Source organism: Chiloscyllium plagiosum, unplaced genomic scaffold (genome assembly GCF_037043375.1).
Source record: "Chiloscyllium plagiosum isolate Xiang-an unplaced genomic scaffold, Cpla_swu_hap1 HiC_scaffold_27, whole genome shotgun sequence".
NCBI lineage: Eukaryota > Metazoa > Chordata > Chondrichthyes > Orectolobiformes > Hemiscylliidae > Chiloscyllium > Chiloscyllium plagiosum.
In genome coordinates, this window is record NW_028270165.1 from 67030123 (window position 1) to 67052235 (window position 22113).

Sequence of the window (22113 nt, forward strand, 5' to 3'; positions counted from 1 at the left end):
TCGAGAGACTGATTTAACCTCTTCCATCTGCTTTATGGAAATAATCCACAACATGCCGACGTAAGCACGTAATTTATTAATATACATGGAAATATATCGGAGAGCCAACGGGAGAAGAATGAGAAAAAAGGCTTCATTACCTTGGATAATTCATGATGCTGAATAAGTAGGAGTAAATTTCCCAGAGAATGAGAAGCCGAACTTACCACAAAGCTATACACCTCCGTGTACATGAACTCTCTTAACATACTACGCCATAGCATTTACAGAATCTTGTTTAACTTAGACACCCTACAGTGTGGAAACTGGCCAAATGGCCCAACAAGTCCATGCTAACCCTCCGAAGACTAACTCAACCAGACCCATTCCCCTCTGATTAATTCTCCGAGCGCAGTGTGGGCAACGTGGCATGGTCTGCACATCATTGGACTGTGGGAGGAAACCGGAGCACCTGGATACACAGGGACAATGCATAAACAGGGACAATGTGTAAACTCCACACAGACATTGCCCGAGGCTGGAATCAACTCAGCCACCATGCCGCTCCATATAATGATCTGAACTGGGATGTCCATCCTTTCACTACAAGTCGAGAACAGGAGCCAGATTTACAGTATTATTCACTTTCTGACTCCTCAAGAGTAATAACTGAGAGCAATGCACAAGCCTGCGCTATGAACAGACATTCGCTACTTACATTGCTGCAATAAACTGTAATACACTTTCAAAAGCTGGAAGGCACTTGGCACAAAGAAATCGGCTTCACTTACAACCCTTCCATTAGCTGAAGAACTTAAAGCATTCACCACCAAGATTCAGCCACCAAAGTTGCGCCATCAATGTTAACTGCAACAACTCAGCTAAACTCCTTCCCACAACCGAACAAAACTGCAGCCACACTACCGAGCAAGGTGCACAGATAATTAAAAGCACCGGCACCTGCAAATTCCCATCCTGATTGGGATGGCGACATTGTTCCTTCACTGATATTTGGTCAAGATCTGCAATTCTCTCCTCACATATGATGATGTACCTCGCCCCAACTAATACAGTGGACCATGAGATCAGGTGACCGCCACCTGGTTGGATTTTATGTAACATTGACCAAACCAGACATTCCCACAGTTTTGAACAAATAGTAAAAGTGTTGTGAAATAAATATCCTCATAATGATTTTCACCTCTCCCATTTGTCACTAAGAATAAAGTTGGAAAAGGATTTATTTTGGATATTTCATTTTTGAAAGGCTTGCGTGATGAAAATTGTGATGTTAAACAATATTGAGGTAAACATGTTAATTCCACATCAAATAGTGGAAAAAACCTCGAATGCGGTGAACGTGAATTTAGTAACATATGTAAAAATCACAACTCCAGATTACAATGGAGCCAGTTTATTTGGAAGCACTAGCTTCTGGAGTGCCGCTCCTCTATCAGCACAACGACATGATGAAGGAGCAGCGCTCTGAAGGGTAGTGCTTCCAAATAAACCCCGTTGGACTCTAACATGATGTTGTGTGATATTTAACTTTGTCCACCCCAAACCAACACTGGCTCCTCCACATTAAAGTAACCTCGGTCCACAAATAATATCACAAAACGGTCAGGCAGACCATAGGTATAATCTGAGAGTATAATCCCTTTGTGCATGAGTTTAATTAATGGTGACATAGTGCTGACTGATGTTTTACTGACACCATATTCACTGTTAGCCCAGAGTCTGGTGCACCCAAATGTAACAGACAACCGTTACAGCTGGTCAGATTTTGTTGAGAAGATTGAGATTGCTTTCTTCTTGGCTTGCCTTCAGTGATAACACCGTTAGCAAAACAAAAAATCAAAACAAGATTAGACGCCTAAACTACCTCCATATTTCTTTTCAGATCATGTTGAAAAGTAAGTCTAGTACAACTGCCATCAGAGAATGGGTACAGCTCTCACCAGGGAATAGGAGATATGTGTAAAGTGAGTTCAAGTTTTCGACGAGCTGACTCTGCCAACAAAATGATATTACTGTAAGCCCTGCCTCAATTTGCAGCTCTCTTGCCTCGACACAGAAAGGTAATTGCTCAAACCCGTTTCAACCGGTTTGAACATAAATTCAGCGCTGAAGGAGCAGTTGATGCACGTATCTTAGAGTCCTCGACACTCTGTGGGAAAAGAAGAGGGTGAACCCTGTCGGGTTGTTCCCTCAGCAGACTGTCCAAGTCATTTGGCAGAATGTTTCATCACCAGAACGTTCTAACAAGCACGAAGACGCCGCTTGGCTTGTGGTGAGAACGGCACAAACTGCGAGATCCCTCATGTACACCTGGCCAGTTTGCGACTCACCACACTGCTCTCTAAGTGGATGCAGGGTTTGGAAGGATGGCAGGGCACACGGGAAGTGACCATAAAACATATCTTTCTGGAATTGCCCTTTGCAAACGATGTCTGGAGAAAGATGCAGTCAATTCTGTCGAGGCTTTTCACAAGCAGCTCTTTGACTCAGGACACTGCTCTCCGATCAGTTGCCCACGATACACACCGACACTGAAACAAACATCAACTACGCCTGGAAGAGCATCAACTCGCTGAAAGATGTTCTTTGGTTTGCATGAAACTCTTTGGTATTCCAGAGCAAGCGTTTGACCCCGACGGAGAGTTGCACACTGGCACATTCCAAGGTGCAGGACTGTGTGTTTAGGAATGCATTAAATGTTGAGGCAGCTGCCGCCAAGGCAGTGGAGAAAGACCACTGTCTGAGGTCTTACTGCTGAAGGTATATGGGGGTCCGTTCAGTTATGAGACCACCCCCCCCCCGCCCCCCCCAATGTCTCATGTATATATAAATACATGCCTTTAGTGTGTTGCTGGATAGAGTCAAATTCCAGTGTTGGTTTATCCTTCATACACGAATGTACAGAAATAAGAGAAAATTAGGATTGTAGATGCTGAAGATCAACGTCTAAATGGGTGGTGGTGGAAAAGCACAACTGGCCGGGCATAATCCGAAGAGCTGGAGAATCGACGGTTGAAGCAGAAGATCTTTATCCTGATGAAGATTTTATGCTCGAAACGTCGAACCTCCTGTTCCTTGTATGCTGCCTTACCAGATCTACTTTTCCAGCACCACAGTTTTTGACTACTGTACAGAAGTGACCTGTTTCAGTGACTAAGTATGCATGTAAAGGTATTTATATGAATAAAGTTTTTATTTGGAGACAGGAAAAAAGAAGACATCGTTCTGTAAAAATGTTTACAGTAATCCTACTGAAATTCTTCAACAACTTCCCCAGTCCAGGAAGAAGAGCTATTGATATTGCGCTGGCTAGTGGCAATCATTCAACTAAATTCACTGAATAACAAAACTGGTGAACAAAAGAAGGTCTAAGAACTGTGCATGTTGGAAATCAGAACCAAAGGAGAAATTGCTGGAAATACTTCGCAGATCTGGCAACATTTGCAGACAGAAAGCAGCGTGAATGTTTCGCTTTGGTTATTTGAAGATGACCAGTTGACTGTGCCCTTTATTAGAGCGACAATTCTAACAGATTTCATGGAATAAATTGCCTGCCAAGTTTCCAAAATCGCAGAACTGTCTGAACAATAAAATATAACAAATTAGCACACAGCGCCTTTGTTCCACTGAGGATGCGAACAGCTAACTGCGCCCTTTATCACAGCAATGTTTCTTACACTTTCCTCGGAGGAACTTGTCTGTCACGTTTTCAAAATTGCAGAACTGTCTCAACAACAAAATGTACCAAATTGGCCCAGAGTTCCTTTGTTTCACTGACATTGTCAACGGCGCTATATAAATGCATCAGTATCGAGAAAGTTTTCGAATATAAAGAGAAGAAATACGAACTAAAATCAGTGGCACATCAAGCTCCGAGAAATGCAAAAATATTCAGTTTCTATTTTACACTCTCCCAAATATTGACGAATAAATTAGGTAAATATTGTTCACCAGGTTTCCCGACTACACACACTGTTGAAGCAGCGATGGGCACTGTTTCCAAACACACCCGAATTGTCTGAGTAGGTTTTCAACTCTGAGCTGTACAAAACTCCGAATAAATGCAAGATTGGGGGTCAATGGGGGTTGTGGTTGGGGAGCTCTGAAGCCTCAGAAACAGTTCCATAAAAAGTCAGAAAATAATGAAGACAAAATAGTTTTCATTCCCTATCATGCCACTATTTTATCTCGCATAGACTGATCATTATATTTTTGTCACATATATGTTGCCAATCATTGACCTATAAATGGTTGCGAAAATGTATTCAAGAGACTATAACTCACAGTTCAACAGCTGCAGAAGAAGTAAGTTCACGAGGCTTACAAACATCGTCCCAGCTGGTGGTTCCAGATCAAATCGGAACTTTAGCTGAATGCTGTTTCCCAGATACTGAGCAGCAATTAACATATCAAGTGACTCCTCGATTTCTGTAACATTTGGTTCCTTCACCACGACTTGTCCAGGGGCCCGTCTTTCTTTCCATCAACCAATAGATTTTAATGTGTGCCGACTACGAAGTAAACTCTGTCTTCTCCACCAATGAGAAATGATGTGACCATTAATGGGTACAATGAAACCGGGTTCCAAACACTAGTTCATCTTAACAAATCAATGACGTTTCAGATTTTGACTAGGAAGCGAGTCCCCACGCCGGAATCTGTATCACACAATCACACAACCACAGGAGGTTATTGGTCTCAGATTCATTGAAAATGCTTTGCAACTCAGCAGCTCCACGAGCAGCTGGAGAAAGAGCTCGATTTCCATTTTTTCACTTTACACTCTTCAGGACTAAAAATGCAGACGAACAACTTCAGAGCTGAACCTCTACCCTTCCTTTACATTACAAGTTACCCCTTTCCTCCCTTATATATTCTGGTCCTGTCGACATTGGTCTCAGCACAGCAGACCCACATTAATCTCATTCCCCCAATCCTTAGCACCTAGTCTGAGTCATAATTCTGTCTATTACTATAACTATCAGTCCGTTGTCTTATTCTCTGAGCACACAGACCACCTGTTTCAGTCTCTTCTCCTCCCCCTTCTGTGCACACTATTAAAAACTGTCATTATCCAGAATAATCACATTTGATTCAAAATATTAACTCGCTTTGTGTGTCCACAGATGCTGCTCAACTTGTTGTTTTCTTCAAATGTTGGTCTTGTTTGTTTATAAAATCAGCTTTCCGTTATTCTAAAAGTGTTAAACATTGAATTAACTTTTAGAAAAACTTTTAAAAGTCCCCAAAAACCTTATCTTATTTTTACTGCACTTCGTAATTTCTATGTCTCTTCTGCAAACTTGTTCGCTCGTCTCCATCACTATACCTTCCAATATATAACTCATCAGTATCATTCGGTAGAATTTGTCCAACCAAGTTGCAGAGGAAATAATGGTTTTCTTTTCCGCTTCCTATGCAAAATCTGCTCAAATTTCAAATCATATTGATTTCCCTCCTTGGATGGTCAGCTCTTATGGGACGGATACAGTGCAATACAGCAATTATTCAAATTATTCAAGTTTGCCAAATATCAAATTTCCTCTTGATATGCCTCATCTTTCAAACTTGCAGGGCCTGACATCAGGGCAACTGTGACTGTACATGTAGAGCAGAGAACGTAGAATATCGAACATTACAGCGCAATACAGGCCCTTTTGGCCCTCAATATTGCGCCAACTTGCGGAATCAATCCGAAGCCGACCTGTGGAATTATTCTATCCTACAGGAGTCCATTTTCATCCATATGTCTGTCTAATGACCATTAAAATGCCCTTAAGGTTGGCGGGTCTACTACAGTTTCAGGCAGTGCATTCCACGCCACTACGACTCTCTGAGTAGACTAAGTTATACAAGAATGGAACAAGTTTGTCACTTCATCAGAGAAAGTTAGGACTTTAGATTATGGAGATCAGAGTCGAACAATGTGGCGCTGGAATAGCACAGGAGGTCAGACAGCATCCGAGGAGCTGAAGAATCGACGTTTCAGACTGAAGGCTTTCATTGGGAATTTGTGGAGCCTGATAAACTGCATTTGTTGGCACTAACTGAGACGGCAATAGATTTAGTACATGTTTTGGTTTGTCACAATGCAAAAGTTTCCAGATTCTGAAAAAGAAACAAAGTCTGGAAGAACTCGAAAATATGAACTGTCTGTTCTAAATTCGAGGAAGGGAGAAACAGAGATGTACAGGCTGTCCGGTTAATTGCAATATTCTGGACATGGTAGCGTCCACCATAAACAATGTGATAACAAGCATCAACTGGGAACTGACAAAATTGAAATTAATTATGGAAGAGATGTCTTGGTTTGAGAATTTCACAATATTTTGATGAGGGAACTTTTATATTGAATATGGGAGAATCTGTCCATGTGGTATCGATGGCTCATTGAACACTTTTGATCAAATCTAGCACAAGAGGTTGGTGCACAGAACTGAAGCCTGCGCTATCATATGTGACATACAGGTCAGGACAGAGAACTGTCTCACTGAGAGAAAAAGTTGTGCATTTTCAGTGGGAAGGAGGTGATAAACGGAGTGTATGGGAAATCGAAGGTGGAACATTAGCTATCTACAACGCACTTCAACGATTTTGGATGAGGGGATTAAATGTGACTTTGAGAGGTTTGCTGATCAGAACCATACAAACAGGCTTCAAGGCCTTCTGGACAAGTTGAGTCAAAGAGAAAATGCGTGAAAGATGCCGTCTAACTCGGATCAGTGTAAGGTTAACGACATTGGACAGAAAACAGGAGAGAATAGAACACCAGAGAGTAAAATAAATATTTAAAGGTATGTTAGTGATAATGAACAAAGAGAAACGGATGACCTGGTACCCCATTAACTGAAAACAAGGAAACAATTCCGAGACTAAAAGGTAAGTGCGAATTTGACCTTCTTTGAAAAACGGGTTCAGTCCAAGAATAAAGGTTTTTTTTAAAAAAAAATGCTTCTACAGAACATTGCAGAGACCGTTGAAGTATTATGTGCCGTTTTGATCGCCTTGCCTAAGATACAGGGCTTTGCATTGGAATAGTTGCAGTGAAATCTACCAGACTGATATCGAGCATAGCAGATGTGTCCTGGAAGGAAACATTGTATTCATTGTGTCCACAATCATTGGTGAGGATCTCATTGAAACGCAAATACTTCTCACGGCCTTGACATGCAGGATGCAGGTTTGATGTTCGTCTGGCTTATGGTATCGAGAAAAATGGGTCATGGTCTTGAGATACAGGTTTGCCATTTCATAGGGTTGCACAGAGATTTTGGCACTCAGGGAATTGTGAGTGGAATTCTCGAAAAGATTGGGATGTCATTGGGTACATTCAATAAAGATGCATCAGTTTCCTACCAGCGTGAAAACTGTGGAAGCTAAATGTAGAAGGTAAAATTAGAACATACAGCGCAGAACAGGCCCTTCGGCCCTCGATGTTGCGCCGACCTGTGAAGTATTCTCAGTTCGTCCCCCTACACTATCCCAAAATCATCCATGTGCTCATCTATGGACTGTTTAAATCTTCCTAATGTGGCTGAGTTGACTTCATTAGCAGGTAGGGCATTCCACGCCCTTACCTCTCTCTGTGGAAAGAACCTGCCACTGACATCTGTCTTAAATCTATCACCCCTCAATTTGTAGTTATGCCTTCTCCTACAAGCTGACGAAATCATCCTAGGAAACGTATTTCACTGCCTGCCCTGTCTTATCCTCTGATCATCTTGTATGTCTCTGTCAAATCCCCCCTTAGCCTTCTTTTTTCCAATGAGAACACAAATTTATCGGTCTGCATTCGTATGAGAGAGAGAGAGAAAGAGAGGGGGGGGGGCGATAGAGACAGAGACAGAGAGAGAGAGAAAGAGAGAGGGACATACAGAGAGAGAGAGAAGATTGGTAATGTGTTCAACTGGAGGATCACCATGAAGTCACCTAATAAAAGCGCAGCACTCCAAAAGCTTGTGATTGCGAATGAACCTTTCAGACTTTAATTTGGTGATGTATGACTTCTAACTTCATGGATATAAAACGTAGAATTTGAAATTTTGAAACCATTTGTTAATGTAAATCGATATCCAGCGTCATTTCATTCTACCAACAGTTTCATTGAAATGGGTGGAACAATGCACAAGAAGATCAGCGATAGTTTCAGGACAATCTGCTGTTCAGACAACTCTTTCATTGCACTTTGGGGCATGTGGAGCAGAAAGAGGGATATTTCAGATATTCTGGTGTCTTCAATTGTGGAATGAAATGCAGATCATGACCTGAACCTCAGACCATTTCCCTGTAATCAACTTCACAGTTCTGTTTAAAATTCTATCACTGGATAGGGGCAGCGCTGTCTCTGCCAGCATTTATTACCCATCGCTATTTCCCCTTGAGAAATCCGTCATGAACTGGGTTCTTTAAACATTGAACACGAAATGCTGCAGTTAGACCGACAATGCCGTGAGGGAGGTATTTTCCAAGATTTTGACCCAACGGCAAGGAAGGAATGGCGACATAATTTCAATTAAGATAATGAATTGCACAGATGGGAACTTGGTCTGTTCCCAAATATCTGCCGGCCTTATTCTCTGGGTAGAATTTCTCGTGAGTTTGTAAACTGCAGTCTGAGGAGCCTTGGTGAATTTATTCAGTACCTTGTGAAAATACTGTACATTGCTGTTACTGATGGGAGTAGATTTTTGTGGATGTGGTCACAGTCACTCGAGCTGCTGTGGTCCGGATGCTGTCAAGCTTCTTGAGTTTTGTTGGAGATGCACCCAGTCCGGCATTTGGGAGTACTCCATCACTATGTTTCCCTGTCCTAAGATTCAGGAGACATGTTGAGTTTCCCAGCATTATCGATGCTTGATTAAGAGCTAAGTTGCCCTGGTGGAACTCAGACTGGAAGTCAGCACACAGTTTATTACCGTGTGGTTCCTATTTGACAACACTGTTGGTGACCCCTTCCAACACATGGCTGCTGACTGAAAGTAAGCGGTTTGGACAATATTTGGCCTAGTTGGATTTGTCCTTTGGTTAACATAGGAACACATGTGGCCCATTTCCCGCACTACCTCGGGACATAAATAGTGCAGAGACATTGATATAAAGGTCATCATGTCAAATTATCCTTTTGCAGGTGACCACTCTTTACGGAAGTGTAGATCACAAAATACCTGAAACAAAATTGGATAATCACAGAATACAAAATGAAGTTGTGGAAGTGTGTGTGTTATTTTCTCTCCCTGAAAGTCTGTGATCCATGTTGTTACAACAGCATCAGTGCTGTAACTCAGTTGTTTGTAATATACATAAGTGATTTGAATGAAACTGTAGGTGCTCTGATCAGTGACGTCCTGATTGTCACACTTATCATCAATACCGATTTAGAATCCACATCGCTCCTTTACTACTATAAGGCCTGTCTCTGCCTTATTCTCTGCTCACTCTCCACATCTCTTTCCCTTGAGCATCTTAGATAAATTGCACATAAATCAGCATTATCCAGCCCTCTTCAGGTCTGAATAACAGTCAATGGACTCGAAACATTAAAATCATATTTGTCCCAAGTTTCTGCAGATCTTCTGTGTTATTAATTCAGATTGCCAACACCATCAGAACTTTGATCGTGTGGCCATGGTTAAGAAACTGGGTACAGTTTAGCGTTATTGTCTACATTCATTCACATTATCAACAATTTCCATTTTATCCTGTGCTGTTTTGATCTAGTCATCTACAAGACAGCGCCTGCACCATGTCTCACAGATGTGCTGCAGAATTTCACATCATATATGGGTTGTGTTACGATACAGGGCAAATTGCCAATCATCTGAAGAAATCTGATCTTTCAGACAGAGGCAAAATGCATGAACACGCATTTTGATATCATAAATGCCGAACATTACAAACGAATTGATTGCATCGAAGAGCCGTAGCATGTTGTTAAAAAACACGCAGAAGCATATTTTACAGCAGATCATAATTTGGAATTTGGCAGGATTTATGGAAGGTACAGTGCATGAAAAGGCAGCTTCTCAGTCTGCAGAACCACAGAACCGTCACTGCGCGTCTTGTCTGTCTGTTCAAACAACAGGAAACACCTGGTACCGTGGTAAATTCTGTGCTCTAATGTTGTCGTCTAGTTTCTCCTTTAAAATAAAAAATATCAGATGGAAAAAAGCAGTAAATTCGGAATTAGAATAGACACTCAACAGAATCTCAATGAGTACTTTATCATGGAAGGGCACATCTCAGCTCCAGGCTCATGTCAACTGGGAATCTATAAATATGTTAACACCTTAAATCCTGAACGGTCGCACAAATTTTCTGTAATCTAGTTACTGGTAAACAAACGTCTAACAGAATGATTCCGCGTGACAGAAAAGATCAGTTTGAGATCCAATCAGTGCGAACAAACGTGAATTAGGATCAAAGACTGAGGCTTTACGTTTGAAGACAGTCTGTCACGGTATCACTGAGTTGCAACAGCGTTACAGACTGGAATGAGTTGGTTCGGCCAATCGTGTCTGTCCTGGCTGTTCAAACACTCATGATTACCTAATGCCAGTATCCTGTCTTAATCGGATAATCTTGCAAATATTTGCTTCCATATTCTTCTAATGCTGTGGCAAGTTTCAATCTGCATTCCCCAAGTTTCCAGGCAGTGCCTTCCATATCCTGACGTCCATCTTCGCTGCTTTTGCAGATCTCTAAACTATTGTTGTCACCTGCTTGTCCCATTTGTTTCGGGAATGCTTTCTCCCAATCTACTCTGTCCACATCTCTCAGGCAGGCCGGAGGAGATATGAAGCATGTGAAATCATGACCATAGAGAGACGCAGAAAAGGGACAGTTGCACTAATTTGGAGCAGGAATAAATCAATGGGAATTATTCAGAGAAAGACTTTGAGCACTGATGTCACAGAATTATATGATCACACCATAGAACATAGAACAGACCTCCAAAGGAACTGGCCTTTCTGCCCAATATGCTTGTGTTCACCAAGATGCTGTTCTAAGCTGATTCCATTTGCATGCATATGGTCTGCTTCTCTCTATCCTCTACCAGTTCATTCAACTGTCTAAATACCATTGTTGATACCATAACTGTTCATGCCACCTCCCATGGTAACGCATTCCAGGTACTACTGTCTTTGAGGTTAAAACTTGCCTCGCACTTTTCCTTTCACCTTTCTGCCTCTCAACGTAAAATTGTGCCCACCAGTATTGTACATTTCCGCCCTACGGAGACTCTGATTATTCTCTTTGCCTCTCCCTCTCATAATTTTAGATACTTCAGTAATCTCCCCCTCAGCTTCTGATGCTCAAACGGAATAATCCACGTTTGTCCAACATCTCCTTGTGGTTAATACATTCCAATCCACCAACATTCTGTGAAACATCTTCTGCATGCTCTCCAAAGCTTCAACCTGCTTCCAGTAGTGCAGCCTTCAAAACTGTGCATGGGCCTCCAAATTTTGCTTGATCGATGCCTTATACATTTGCAGGGCGATTTGCCAACATTTACATTTACTGCCCCGACTGGAGAAGGAAAACATATTGTATAACTTCTTTCCTAACTTATCCACTTGTGTTGCATCTTTCAGGGAGATAAGAACCCTTTGTCAATCAATGATATTCAGAGACCGACCATTAACAGTGCAGTTTCCACTTGCATTTAATTTCCAAAAATGCATCACCGTCTCTTACCAGGTAAAACGCTATCCATTGTTTCTCCAACCAAATGTCTAATTGATCCATGACTTGTTGTGACTTTTGACTCCCTTCCTTACTGTGCATAATCAGCCAATTTTTGTGTCGTCTCCAAACTTACTAATGACACCACCTACACTTTCATCCAAATTTTATACATGTGGTTAATGACCTGCAGACAGAGAAAAACTCGGTTCTGTGTCATCCTGTGTTTTCAATGGTCAATTCAATTTTACACCAACCTTTCCATATCACCATGGATTCCATATCACTTACTTTTATGAACCAATCTACGATGAGGAATTTATCAGATACTTTACCAAAATCCTTGACCTTCATTGACGTGTTTTCCTCTTGCTTGTAAGCTCCCACGTCCATCAAATTACACTTATTTCGATCCAACTCCATCTGCTATTTCTCTGCTCAAATTTCCAAATGCTCCATAGCCTGCTTTATGTTTTGACAGACTTTCTCACTACCCACATCTCCGGTAATTTTCATGTTTTCTGGAAATTTACTAACCAGATCAGCTAAATGAATTTTACAAACAATGCAGGTCACAACAAGGATCGTTCTGCGAAGAGATATCTCACAGACCTTCAGTCAGAAAACAGCTATCAATGTTATACTTCTGTCTCCTCCAACCAAGCCAATTTTTGATTTATCTTACAAACTCATAACCATGGAACCCATGTGGTTTTATCTGCTAGACATACTGGAGATTATTCAATGCTGAAGTAAATTTTTGCCGGCAACAACATCTACGCACTACCCTCATCAATTATCTTCATCACTTGCTCACAAAACTCAGTCAAATTTGTGAGTCACGGCATCCCACGTAAACCCGTGGCTACTATCTCTAATATGCGTTTTTTTTTTACAAATGTGAGCAAATCCTGTGCCTATGAATCTTCTACAAGCAGTAACCGACCATGGATGAAAGACACAGCTACATGTAATTCCCTGAATTAACAGCGTTGCTCTTTTTAACCAAAAGGAACTCGTTGGCTATTCTCCAGTCTCCTGTAGCCTCTCTTGTGGCTAAAGACATACAACATATTCCTCCCTAAAATTCCCATCGTCCATCTCATTCTCCGTTGTGGATACAGATGCGAGATATTCACTGAGGACCTGTCTCCCTTCCTCTAGCTTTCGTCATAAATTCCCTCCTTTGTCCTTCAGTCTGTTCACACTGAACACTTGCTCTTAATGCAACAATAACATCGCCCTCATCCTACTGGCCAACAACATTTTATGGTCTGTTTTTGCACTGATAATTCATTTGTTAATGTTTTTTTGCTTCCTTCAAACCTCTCAAGGGTCTTGTTTGATTTCAATTTTCTAAACACTTGCTTCCTTTTCTCATTCTGACTAAACTTTTGATATCTCTTGTCATTTGCAATTTGCGAATCTTGCCGTCCTCACCTTTCTGCCTCACAGGAAGACGTTGATGCAGGTGCAGTTATAAAATTGAAAAGACATTTGGACATTTACATAACTAGAAAAAGTTCAGAGGGGCATGGACCAACTGCAGGCAAATGGGACTGGTCTACTTTGGGAAACTTGATCAGTTTTGACGAGTGGATCAAAAATTCTGTTACCGTGATGTCCGACTGTATGATTCCACGTGATTCCGAATTCTGATCATTGACCTTTAAATGATTCCCACCTGACAAAATTACATTTCCCCTGAAAAGAATCGCTTAAATCTAATTTCTCCAGTTATTGCCTGATGACGTTATCATTTGCCTTACCCTGTACTAAAACATTTACCAGGGGACCTGTATGATCATTATTCTACCTACCTTAAACATACTGAACTTTGATCACAGTTCCCAAATTGTTCTGCACTGAAACATTCATCGGAAACAGACAGAAATTGTTAAAAAAAATACTCAACAGTTCTGGCAGTATCTGTGGAGAGCAAGCATAGTTAACGTTTCGGGTTCACTGACCTCCTTCAGAATTGGCTTTGGCTCTGAAGCTATTGATATATATCCTGGAGAAGGTATGGCGACGGATGAATGAGTGAAAAATGGAGTGAGGTGGGACAATGAGAGATGAAAATAGTTGGATAGACAAAGAATATCAAGGCTCGTTGGGAATGTTCTCATCACCACCTTGTTCTCTGGAAAGAATCTCTCGCAGGTTTGCTATTATAACCTAGCGAAGCTCAGTGCAAGCTGGAGGAACAACACGTCACTTTCCTTCTGGGAACTCCGCACCCTTCTGGTCTCAAAAGTGTGTACATGCATTTTTTTCTGCGTTTGAGAAGGTGCGGGGGTCGGGCCTGCCTTCTTGAACTGCTGCAGTCAATGTGCTGTAGGGCAGACCCACAATGTCCCTTCGGGAGGGATTTCCAGGATTCTGACCAATTCACACCATTCTGAGTCGAGATGGTGAGGGGCTCTGAGGGGAACCTGCAGGGATTGGTGTTCCCCCATATGCTGCTCCTTATCCTTCAAGTCCCCTCCAAGTCGCACGCCTTACCTTCTCATGGACGTAACTAGGGATGGCATGATTAATGTCGGGAGTGTGGTGCTGGAAAGGCACAGCAGGTCAGGCAGCATGCTGGGCCCGCCACAGACACATCAGGTCCAGTGAATGAATTAAAAATAAAACAAATCCATTCTATTTTTTTGAATACACAGCCTGGGTAATTTACACTTCTCCAGTCCTCTGACAACACTCTCGTATCTGAAACGTGTCACATTGACTCCCCCAGTGAGCCGCGGAGGTACCAATGAGACTGGGCAGACGTTCGATGTTACTGTGTAGAACGCTGCTGGAATGGAATGGGTTAATGGAACCTGTTTGTTCTCCATCTCCCATTAACATCAGGCTCCACAGTTTATCGCTGTGTACCTGGAGGGCACTCTCCTCCTTTAATACTCAGGGGCTCCTTGCAGCGTGTTACCCTGCCATGTCAGTGGTTGTGCCAACTCCCTCAGTAATGGGGGACGGTCGTCTCGACAGACAGAGGAAGAGATTGGATTCTGAGAGTGACTGATTGTGATCATTACGACAATGGACTGAAGTTTCTACAATGGACTCTACTGGCATTCCCAGAATTGGATACCTCTAACATCTCGAATTCAGGACGTGTTTTGGATAATTCAGGGTGTCTCCTACCCCATTCTGGCTGTCGTTGGCATTCCTGGTATGTATCTGGAGAGGACACACCATCTAGTGAGGCCACTTTTGATGTACCACGCTCAATTCTACTCGCCCTGCTTAAGGAAGGATGTTATTAAATTGGAAAAGGAAGCAGAAAAGTTTGACAATGCTGTAATCTAAACTGGATGGTTTGTGTTGCCAGGAATGGTTGGATAGGCTGGGACTGATTTCTTCCCGGATTGTAGCTGACTGATGGATGACATTGTAAAGCTTTACAATGTCACGATTGACATACATAACGTGAGTGTCCAAGGCTTTTCATTCACCAGGGTGGGGGAAACCAAACACACAGGGCATAAATTTAAGGTGAGAAGGGACAGGTTTACAAGGGAACTGAGTGTAGCTTTTTCACATGATTCGTGTTTGGAATGAGCTGCCAGAGAAAGCGGTGGAGGCTTTTTGCATTTCTAATCCAAACAATGTGAATGGGATACCTTTATCCCAAGCATTTGGGTAGCCCTGACAGTTCGCTCTTAAACATGATCTACGGGGTCTGATGCCACCTTTCCAAGGCTCCCTTGGATTCAGGATGGTACGCATTTAATTTAAAGTGCTGCGTGCAGAATGTATCCATGACTTCCTTAAATACTGCGGAGCAAAATTGGAGACTTGGTCTGAATGAATCTCCCTCGGTTACCCATACTGGGTAAAGAAAGGTACCAACTCCTCCACCACCCTTTTTGCCTTAACACACCAATATGGAAATACCTCCGCAAATCTGGTAGCCACATCCATTACAGTGAGCAAGCAATGCTTCCCACTTCTGGTTTTACGGAGAGGACATACACAATCAATCATAAACCACGTGACGTGTTCTTGGGATCTGCGGTAATTGGCAGCAAATGCACTAGTTTGATTACTGCCTGTGGCTCACCCTACTACGCACCTCTGAAATGTATGGCAAAGTGTACACATCCTTATGCAGTCCAGGCCAACAGAAGTGCTTTGGTACCATAGCCTGTGCCTTGATCACACGAGGTGACCTCCTCCTGGTAATTCATTGCTCCCCATAATATTTTCCGAGTTACTCAGGGAGAGAGGAAGAGGGACAGGGCAGACAGGAACACGACAAAGGGAAAGAGTGAGAACTGTGAAGAACCAGAAGCAGGAGAGGAAGGGATAAAGCGTGGGGGAGAGGGTGTGGGGAACGGCAGACATGTAGAGAGATATGGAGCAGGGGACAGATGAAGGAAGAACGAGGTGAGAGTGGGACAGGGAGAGGGAGAGAGAGAGAGATGGAGGAGTGAGGAGGAGAGAAGAAGAAGGCAGAGAGAGAAAAAGAGAAGAGAAATGTCTCTGTCCCAATTACTCCCTTGTGTTAAAACTGATATAACGCCACCCTCTGCTGGAATGCCAACGCCACTGCATAGGAGAAGATGCAGCGTACCATCAGAGAGAGAGAAAGAGAGCGACCAACTCACAGCAGCATACAGATACAGAAAGACAACCATCTATATTGACGCGCACACCGGTACCCACGACATTGACGCACATACGCTTCACACAGATGCAAGCACACAGACATGCACACACTAGTGAGATGATTTCAATTGTACTTCAGGTTCCCTCAGAGTGAAAGATGTTTCTGTTGAGAAACCAATGAGTTTCTTCTGCAATGTCGAATTGATTTATCTTTGGGCTGCTTCCTGACATTGTACACCTTAAATCGAACATTTGCTGGCAACTGTATTCGGGGACCTCCCAGTGAATTGTTTTTACAAGGGGAAATGATGAATATTCTTGCACTTTGTGCAATTTACATATCTATGTAATTTATTGCGTCAGATTCTAAGTGATGGAAGAATTTAATATCTGAAGGGGTCAGGCCAACACTGGGTCTGTTCATCTCCTTCTGCTCATATCACAGGGGCAAGATCGATTGAACAAAATTTCTACAAGCGCAGGTTTGAAGAAGAAAGTGTGTTGCTGGCAGCATCCAAGAATGATTCCTGAAGAAGGGTTCATACCCGAAGCGTCGATTCTCCTTCTCCTCGGATGCTGCCTGCCCTGCTGCGCTTTTTCCAGCAACACACTTTCAGCTCTGATCTGCAGCATCTGCAGTCCTCACTTTCTCCTTGAAGAATAAAGTATCGTTGTAACCTGGGAAATTCACAGGCTTGAATGCTTTATCCAAGAAACAATATCTACCGCTTATGGACTGGTATTGGTTGGCATTGTCTCACTTGGAATACAAGAGGAGGACGGGGTTGGCGGAGGGGGTAGAGAGAGGAAGCGAGAGAACTTCTGGCAGCCAGAACTGTGTGTCATCTTCCAAATGTGGCCGAATTAAAGTTCGACAACACACAACCTGACTGCATAAAAATTAAACCACGTATTTTCCGACTAATGCAGGAAACCTTGTCATGTGCCTCCTTGCTTACCTGACCCACCTGATGCAAGCAGATTGTAAGCCACGATCCTTCTGAGTGTTAACTTTCCAAGTTCCCTTTCGTTTCCTATGTTCTTCCATCCTGCAATCAGCGTTCCAACGTACTGGCCGAATCAAAAATATTCTCATATTCAGAGATGCAGTTGCACAAGCACAGCCAATTACAACCACTCTCACTTACTCACTGACACTCACACACATACACTTGGCACTGACATCAACAAACGGACTCAGAATCCCAAAACAAACTTGCAATCACTGCATGTTTATTGATGAATTGTGTCCTACATTTTGCAACATCACTTTCAGAAATATTCCCAGTTCAGGGACAGAACATTTCATTCAATAAATAGCAAAACAGCACTTCATAGAATTCTTTGGCTTGACAAGTTTAAAAGCCTCCTTCATTCGGTATGAGAAAGCAAAGCAATTTCACATGGAATTTCCTCAATACCTCATTGACAAGCCACAGGACCATCGTCCACTATTGTGACTTCAAACATTCACACTGAGAAATGAATTACGTAATGTATGCACACATAAAAAATAACTTCGATGCACTCTGTTTATACCCACTTTTAACTCATTAAAACACACAACATGCAATTTTTCAGATATATTTCAAATGTATATATATGCAAATATATACATTTCAATGCCAAAGTACATGCTGCTGAAGTGCAACCAGTTGCAGCTTATATTGAGAAAAATATTTTGGAGATTCAAAACGATAGTCGGTGACTTCTCGCAATATTAGGACGTCCCATGTTGAAATCGCTTCTAAAATCGACCTGAAATGATAAAAAAAATAATTTGAGTCCACGCGTTCAAGTCACCTCTGGCTCTATTCACAGCACATGAATCTACCAATCCCTAGCTGAAACTCTCACTCCATGGAGTAGGGACAAGACTAATTCTGCCTCAGCAAGGTCAGACTGATGACGGGCCATATTTGGAAGGCACATTGACATGTTTCTCTATCTGTGTGTTTAGTATATCACTGGCCATGCACGATTTTGCAGGTGAGATGTTGATTGAAAGTACAAGATAAACAAATATCTATGGTTTCTTTCGCACTCCTAAAACAGTTTAATAGATCTCTGTGAAACAATAAAAGTTGCTTTCTTCATTAATTTAAACAATCCTCACGAATGTATTCAATGTTTAACTGAAAAATAAATGTCAAGTTTCCCATGATGATTTTCAACATTACATAGTGCTCAAGATATTTCAGAATTTTGCAGAAAGCCAAGGCATCCCATTCTCTCCTCTGCATCAGAAACATTGGAACTCAGAGGGAAACGTCGCAATTATGGGCTTGATGCGAACGTTGTAAAAGTTTGGATCACACATCCAGTGCATGTCAACAGTGAAGGCGCCACCGATATGTGAGTTATCAGGGGAAGTCAGATGTATTTTCTGATTGGACAACAGAGGTAACATGACAACGGCTGTATCATAATTCAATCGAATCATGCAGTGCAGGGAAGCTCATTTGGACATTTGCAATCAGAAGCAAACAACGGGAATTGCTAGAAAAACCCAGCATGTCTGGACACATGTTTGGAACACATCAAAGTTAAAGTTACAGGCCCGGTGACCCTTCTTCAAAGAAACACAGGAGCTTGGTTGTTAGTGTGGTGACTGTTACATGTTACAGGAGGGTTCTCACAACAGTAATTAAACAACTCTCTGTGAAAAAGGAGAGAAAGTGAAGAATAATGGAAGCGGATAACTGGGTTACAAGGAACATTGGAGCAGTTTTTCTTTTCCAAAATGCCATTCGAAAACACTAAAATGGTTAAGCAGCTGATCAGATAGTCTGGGTTTCAAAGCAGCCGTGAGTTATTGGCATTTGTCATGTTCAGCTTAAGGAGACGTATTCTTCTTCGGGAATGGGTGTGAGTGCAGTTCCTGAAAACAACCACATCAAACGCACGTCTCTTTGCACATTACAAGTAAAGGTCCTAGGCTCTGTATTCCATGTGAGCTACAAGAACTAAACCATTCAAACTGTTGAGCACGTAAAACCCCATCTTTCATATTCTCCATACAGCCAGTTGATGACGCATTGAAACAGCAATTTTGTAGATTTGTAATTACAAAATTAGGTGAAGATCAGCGATTCGAAGAACTGACAAAACGCAGTGTATGATGAATACCATCGAATTCAATTTTAAAGACGGTTCTTCATGCTATTGAAATAAAAATCGTTCTCCAATAATACATTGCTTTCTCAGTGACAAGCTGTGGAAATGAGGCACAGGTTTGGACGTTGTTCTTGGATTTTCAGTAAATATAATATTATCATGGAATGGAAAGGAATTATGGCAGTGTGAATGCACAGAAAGGTGGTTAAAGGTGCTGGAAAATGCACAGAAAGGTGGTTAAAGATGTGAGTATCTGTTATTCAACTCACCGAGTGAACAAAGACCACTGTCATCATCGAGAAGTGTGAGGGGTTCATCAGGATCACTGTCCAATTGTAACTTTCCATCATGACAGTCTGCATCTTCAGTCTCAACATCGTCATACTCACCACGAATTCGACCTGGAGAGAAAGATGAGCATCACTGATACAAATTGAAATACACAACAACGATAACTAGAAAACGAGACGAATGTCTCAAAGAGAGCAAGTGCTGGAAACTGAGACCAGAAGAGTTCGGTCATAATTCTGAAGTTACGGAATGAGCAGAGTTGGTGCAAATTGGGATTGTTTTCTCTGGAAATGAGAAGGTGAAAGGTTATCTGATTGAATAATTCAAGATAATAACCCGGATAAGACAGGGAACATAAAGTAAACTACTTCAACTGATTAGACTATTTTAGCTCGAGAGGTGTTATACACAGAATTAATGCCAGACCGTTCAGGGAAGATGTCAAGAAAGGATAAAGCTGTACAGGGTTTGGAAATATATTTCCCAAAAATTAGCTGATGTCTGATCAATTCTTAATTTTAAATGTGGCCGAGATTATTGTTGATCAAAGGTATTTATGGACATGCTTCAAAGGCACGGAGCTGGATTTAGGCCACACCATAGTTTGGAATTATCTCATTGAAAGGAGGAAGAGTTACGAAGGGCTGAGAGACCTACCGCTGTATCTGTCTTGCAATTGATTGACTTGGAGCTGAGCATGCAGAGTTGCTGGCATGCCTGCGATGAGTCATGAAATGATGACGACTGTAGTTGGGGAAGACAGGAAGGAACATCTCTCTATGGTGGAGAGATCAATGACCAAAGGCCATACATTTCAGAGAAGTGATGGGAGAATTAAACAGGAAATCTTCGACTTTCTGCCAGGAAGGGTGATAGAGGCAAAACACGCTCAAAAAAGTATTCAGTGATGCACTTGCAATGTCAAGACATACAAGGCTGTGGGCCAAGGTGTGCTGGAAAAATGCGATTAGAATGATAACCTGGTTGTTTTTGTAATGTTCAGCTTAAGGAGACGTATTCTTCTTCGGGAATGGGTGTGAGTCCAGTTCCTGAAAGCAACGACATCGAACGCACGTCTCTTTGCACATTACAAGTAGAGGTCATAGGCTCTATAATCTCTGTGAGCAACAAGACAGCCGGACAGACCATGCCCATGATCATGTGGTATCAAAACAGCGATTTTCTCTTTAACCAACATTCCAGTGGTCACACTACCTTGTGAGGGTTGAAATCGTTACGTTTTGGACAGCTTAGAGGGTGTAGGACGAAAATTAATTGACAGAAAGTGATGCTATACACACCTGGAATGCTGTTGGATTTCACCTCAAGATTTTCAGATCCGGGATTATTGTCAGTCAAGTTGTGGCTGGTGTAGTATTCAATGCGATTGAGTGAGTCAATGGAAGCATAAATTACTAAAAATAAAAATGGAGAGTTACTTTCAAACTCGAATTCCAAGAGAAGCCATGACCATTAAGATTTAGAATGAGTCAAATATTCTTCAACCAGAGGCTTGCGAATCTATGGAACACAGATGGCTATTGAGGCCAATCAGTGTGTATTTAAAACAGAAATACAAAGGTTATTGATTAATAAGGGGATAAAACATCCAAGGAGAAGGCAAATCAAAGTGGTTGAGAATCACATCAGCCCTTATTGAATGGCAGAATAGACTCGATGAGCCAAATGATCTAATCCTGATCCTGTATGTCGTAGACTTATGGACTATAGTTGAAGATTTAATGTTATTAATTGTAGGGTGACAACAGAAAGTATTGTTCTTTAATCGTGCCTGTAGAAATATCTGGAATAATGTCAAGTGAACCCACTGCGGGAAGGAATATGATATAAGATCTAAGAGCAAGAGTACTCCATCTGACCGTTGCAGCCAGTTCCGCCGTTCAATAAGATCATAACTGATCTTTTCGTGGCTTCAGTTCGACTTACTCACGATTTTAACGTTCAAAACATTATTCACCCCAGTTCTAAAGACATAAATTCTCAATCCTGTGGGTGAAAATGTTCCTCCTCAATTTAGTCCTAAATCTGCTATCTCTACTTTTCAGGCCATGTCCGTTCAAATAATAGTCATTTCTAATTTTATTCCAACAAAAATGGATAATTTCACATTTATCATCTACCAGACATTTTCTTTCCATTCATTTACAAAGTATCTGAACACCTGCAAAGTTTCAGAGTCATATGCACACTTTCAGCACCACTCATCTTCTGTGATTCATCATATTTGTTTATACACTGATTCCTCAATTTTGCTTCGGCTCTTTGGTGCTGTGTAATCCATACTTACTGCAAAAGTTATATTATTTTAAAATCAATGACGAATTGATTAGTTGTCCAGCCATCTGAAGGGGTCAGGGTGGAACCAGGGTAGAAGTGAAATTTATA

General features: G+C 41.8%; 1 protein-coding gene across 1 annotated transcript in view; it reads right to left on the minus strand.

The window, feature by feature from the left end:
• The window catches only part of LOC148144527 (scavenger receptor cysteine-rich domain-containing protein DMBT1-like), a 49230-nt gene that overhangs the window by 15654 nt on the left and 11463 nt on the right, over nt 1–22113 (minus strand). The window contains exons 10-12 of the mRNA XM_087975381.1: nt 21009–21122; nt 19686–19817; nt 4285–4476 (exon numbers count right to left, since the gene is read on the minus strand). Coding sequence (XP_087831507.1) covers nt 4285–4476; nt 19686–19817; nt 21009–21122 — 438 coding nt within the window. The remainder of the gene's footprint in view (nt 1–4284; nt 4477–19685; nt 19818–21008; nt 21123–22113) is intronic.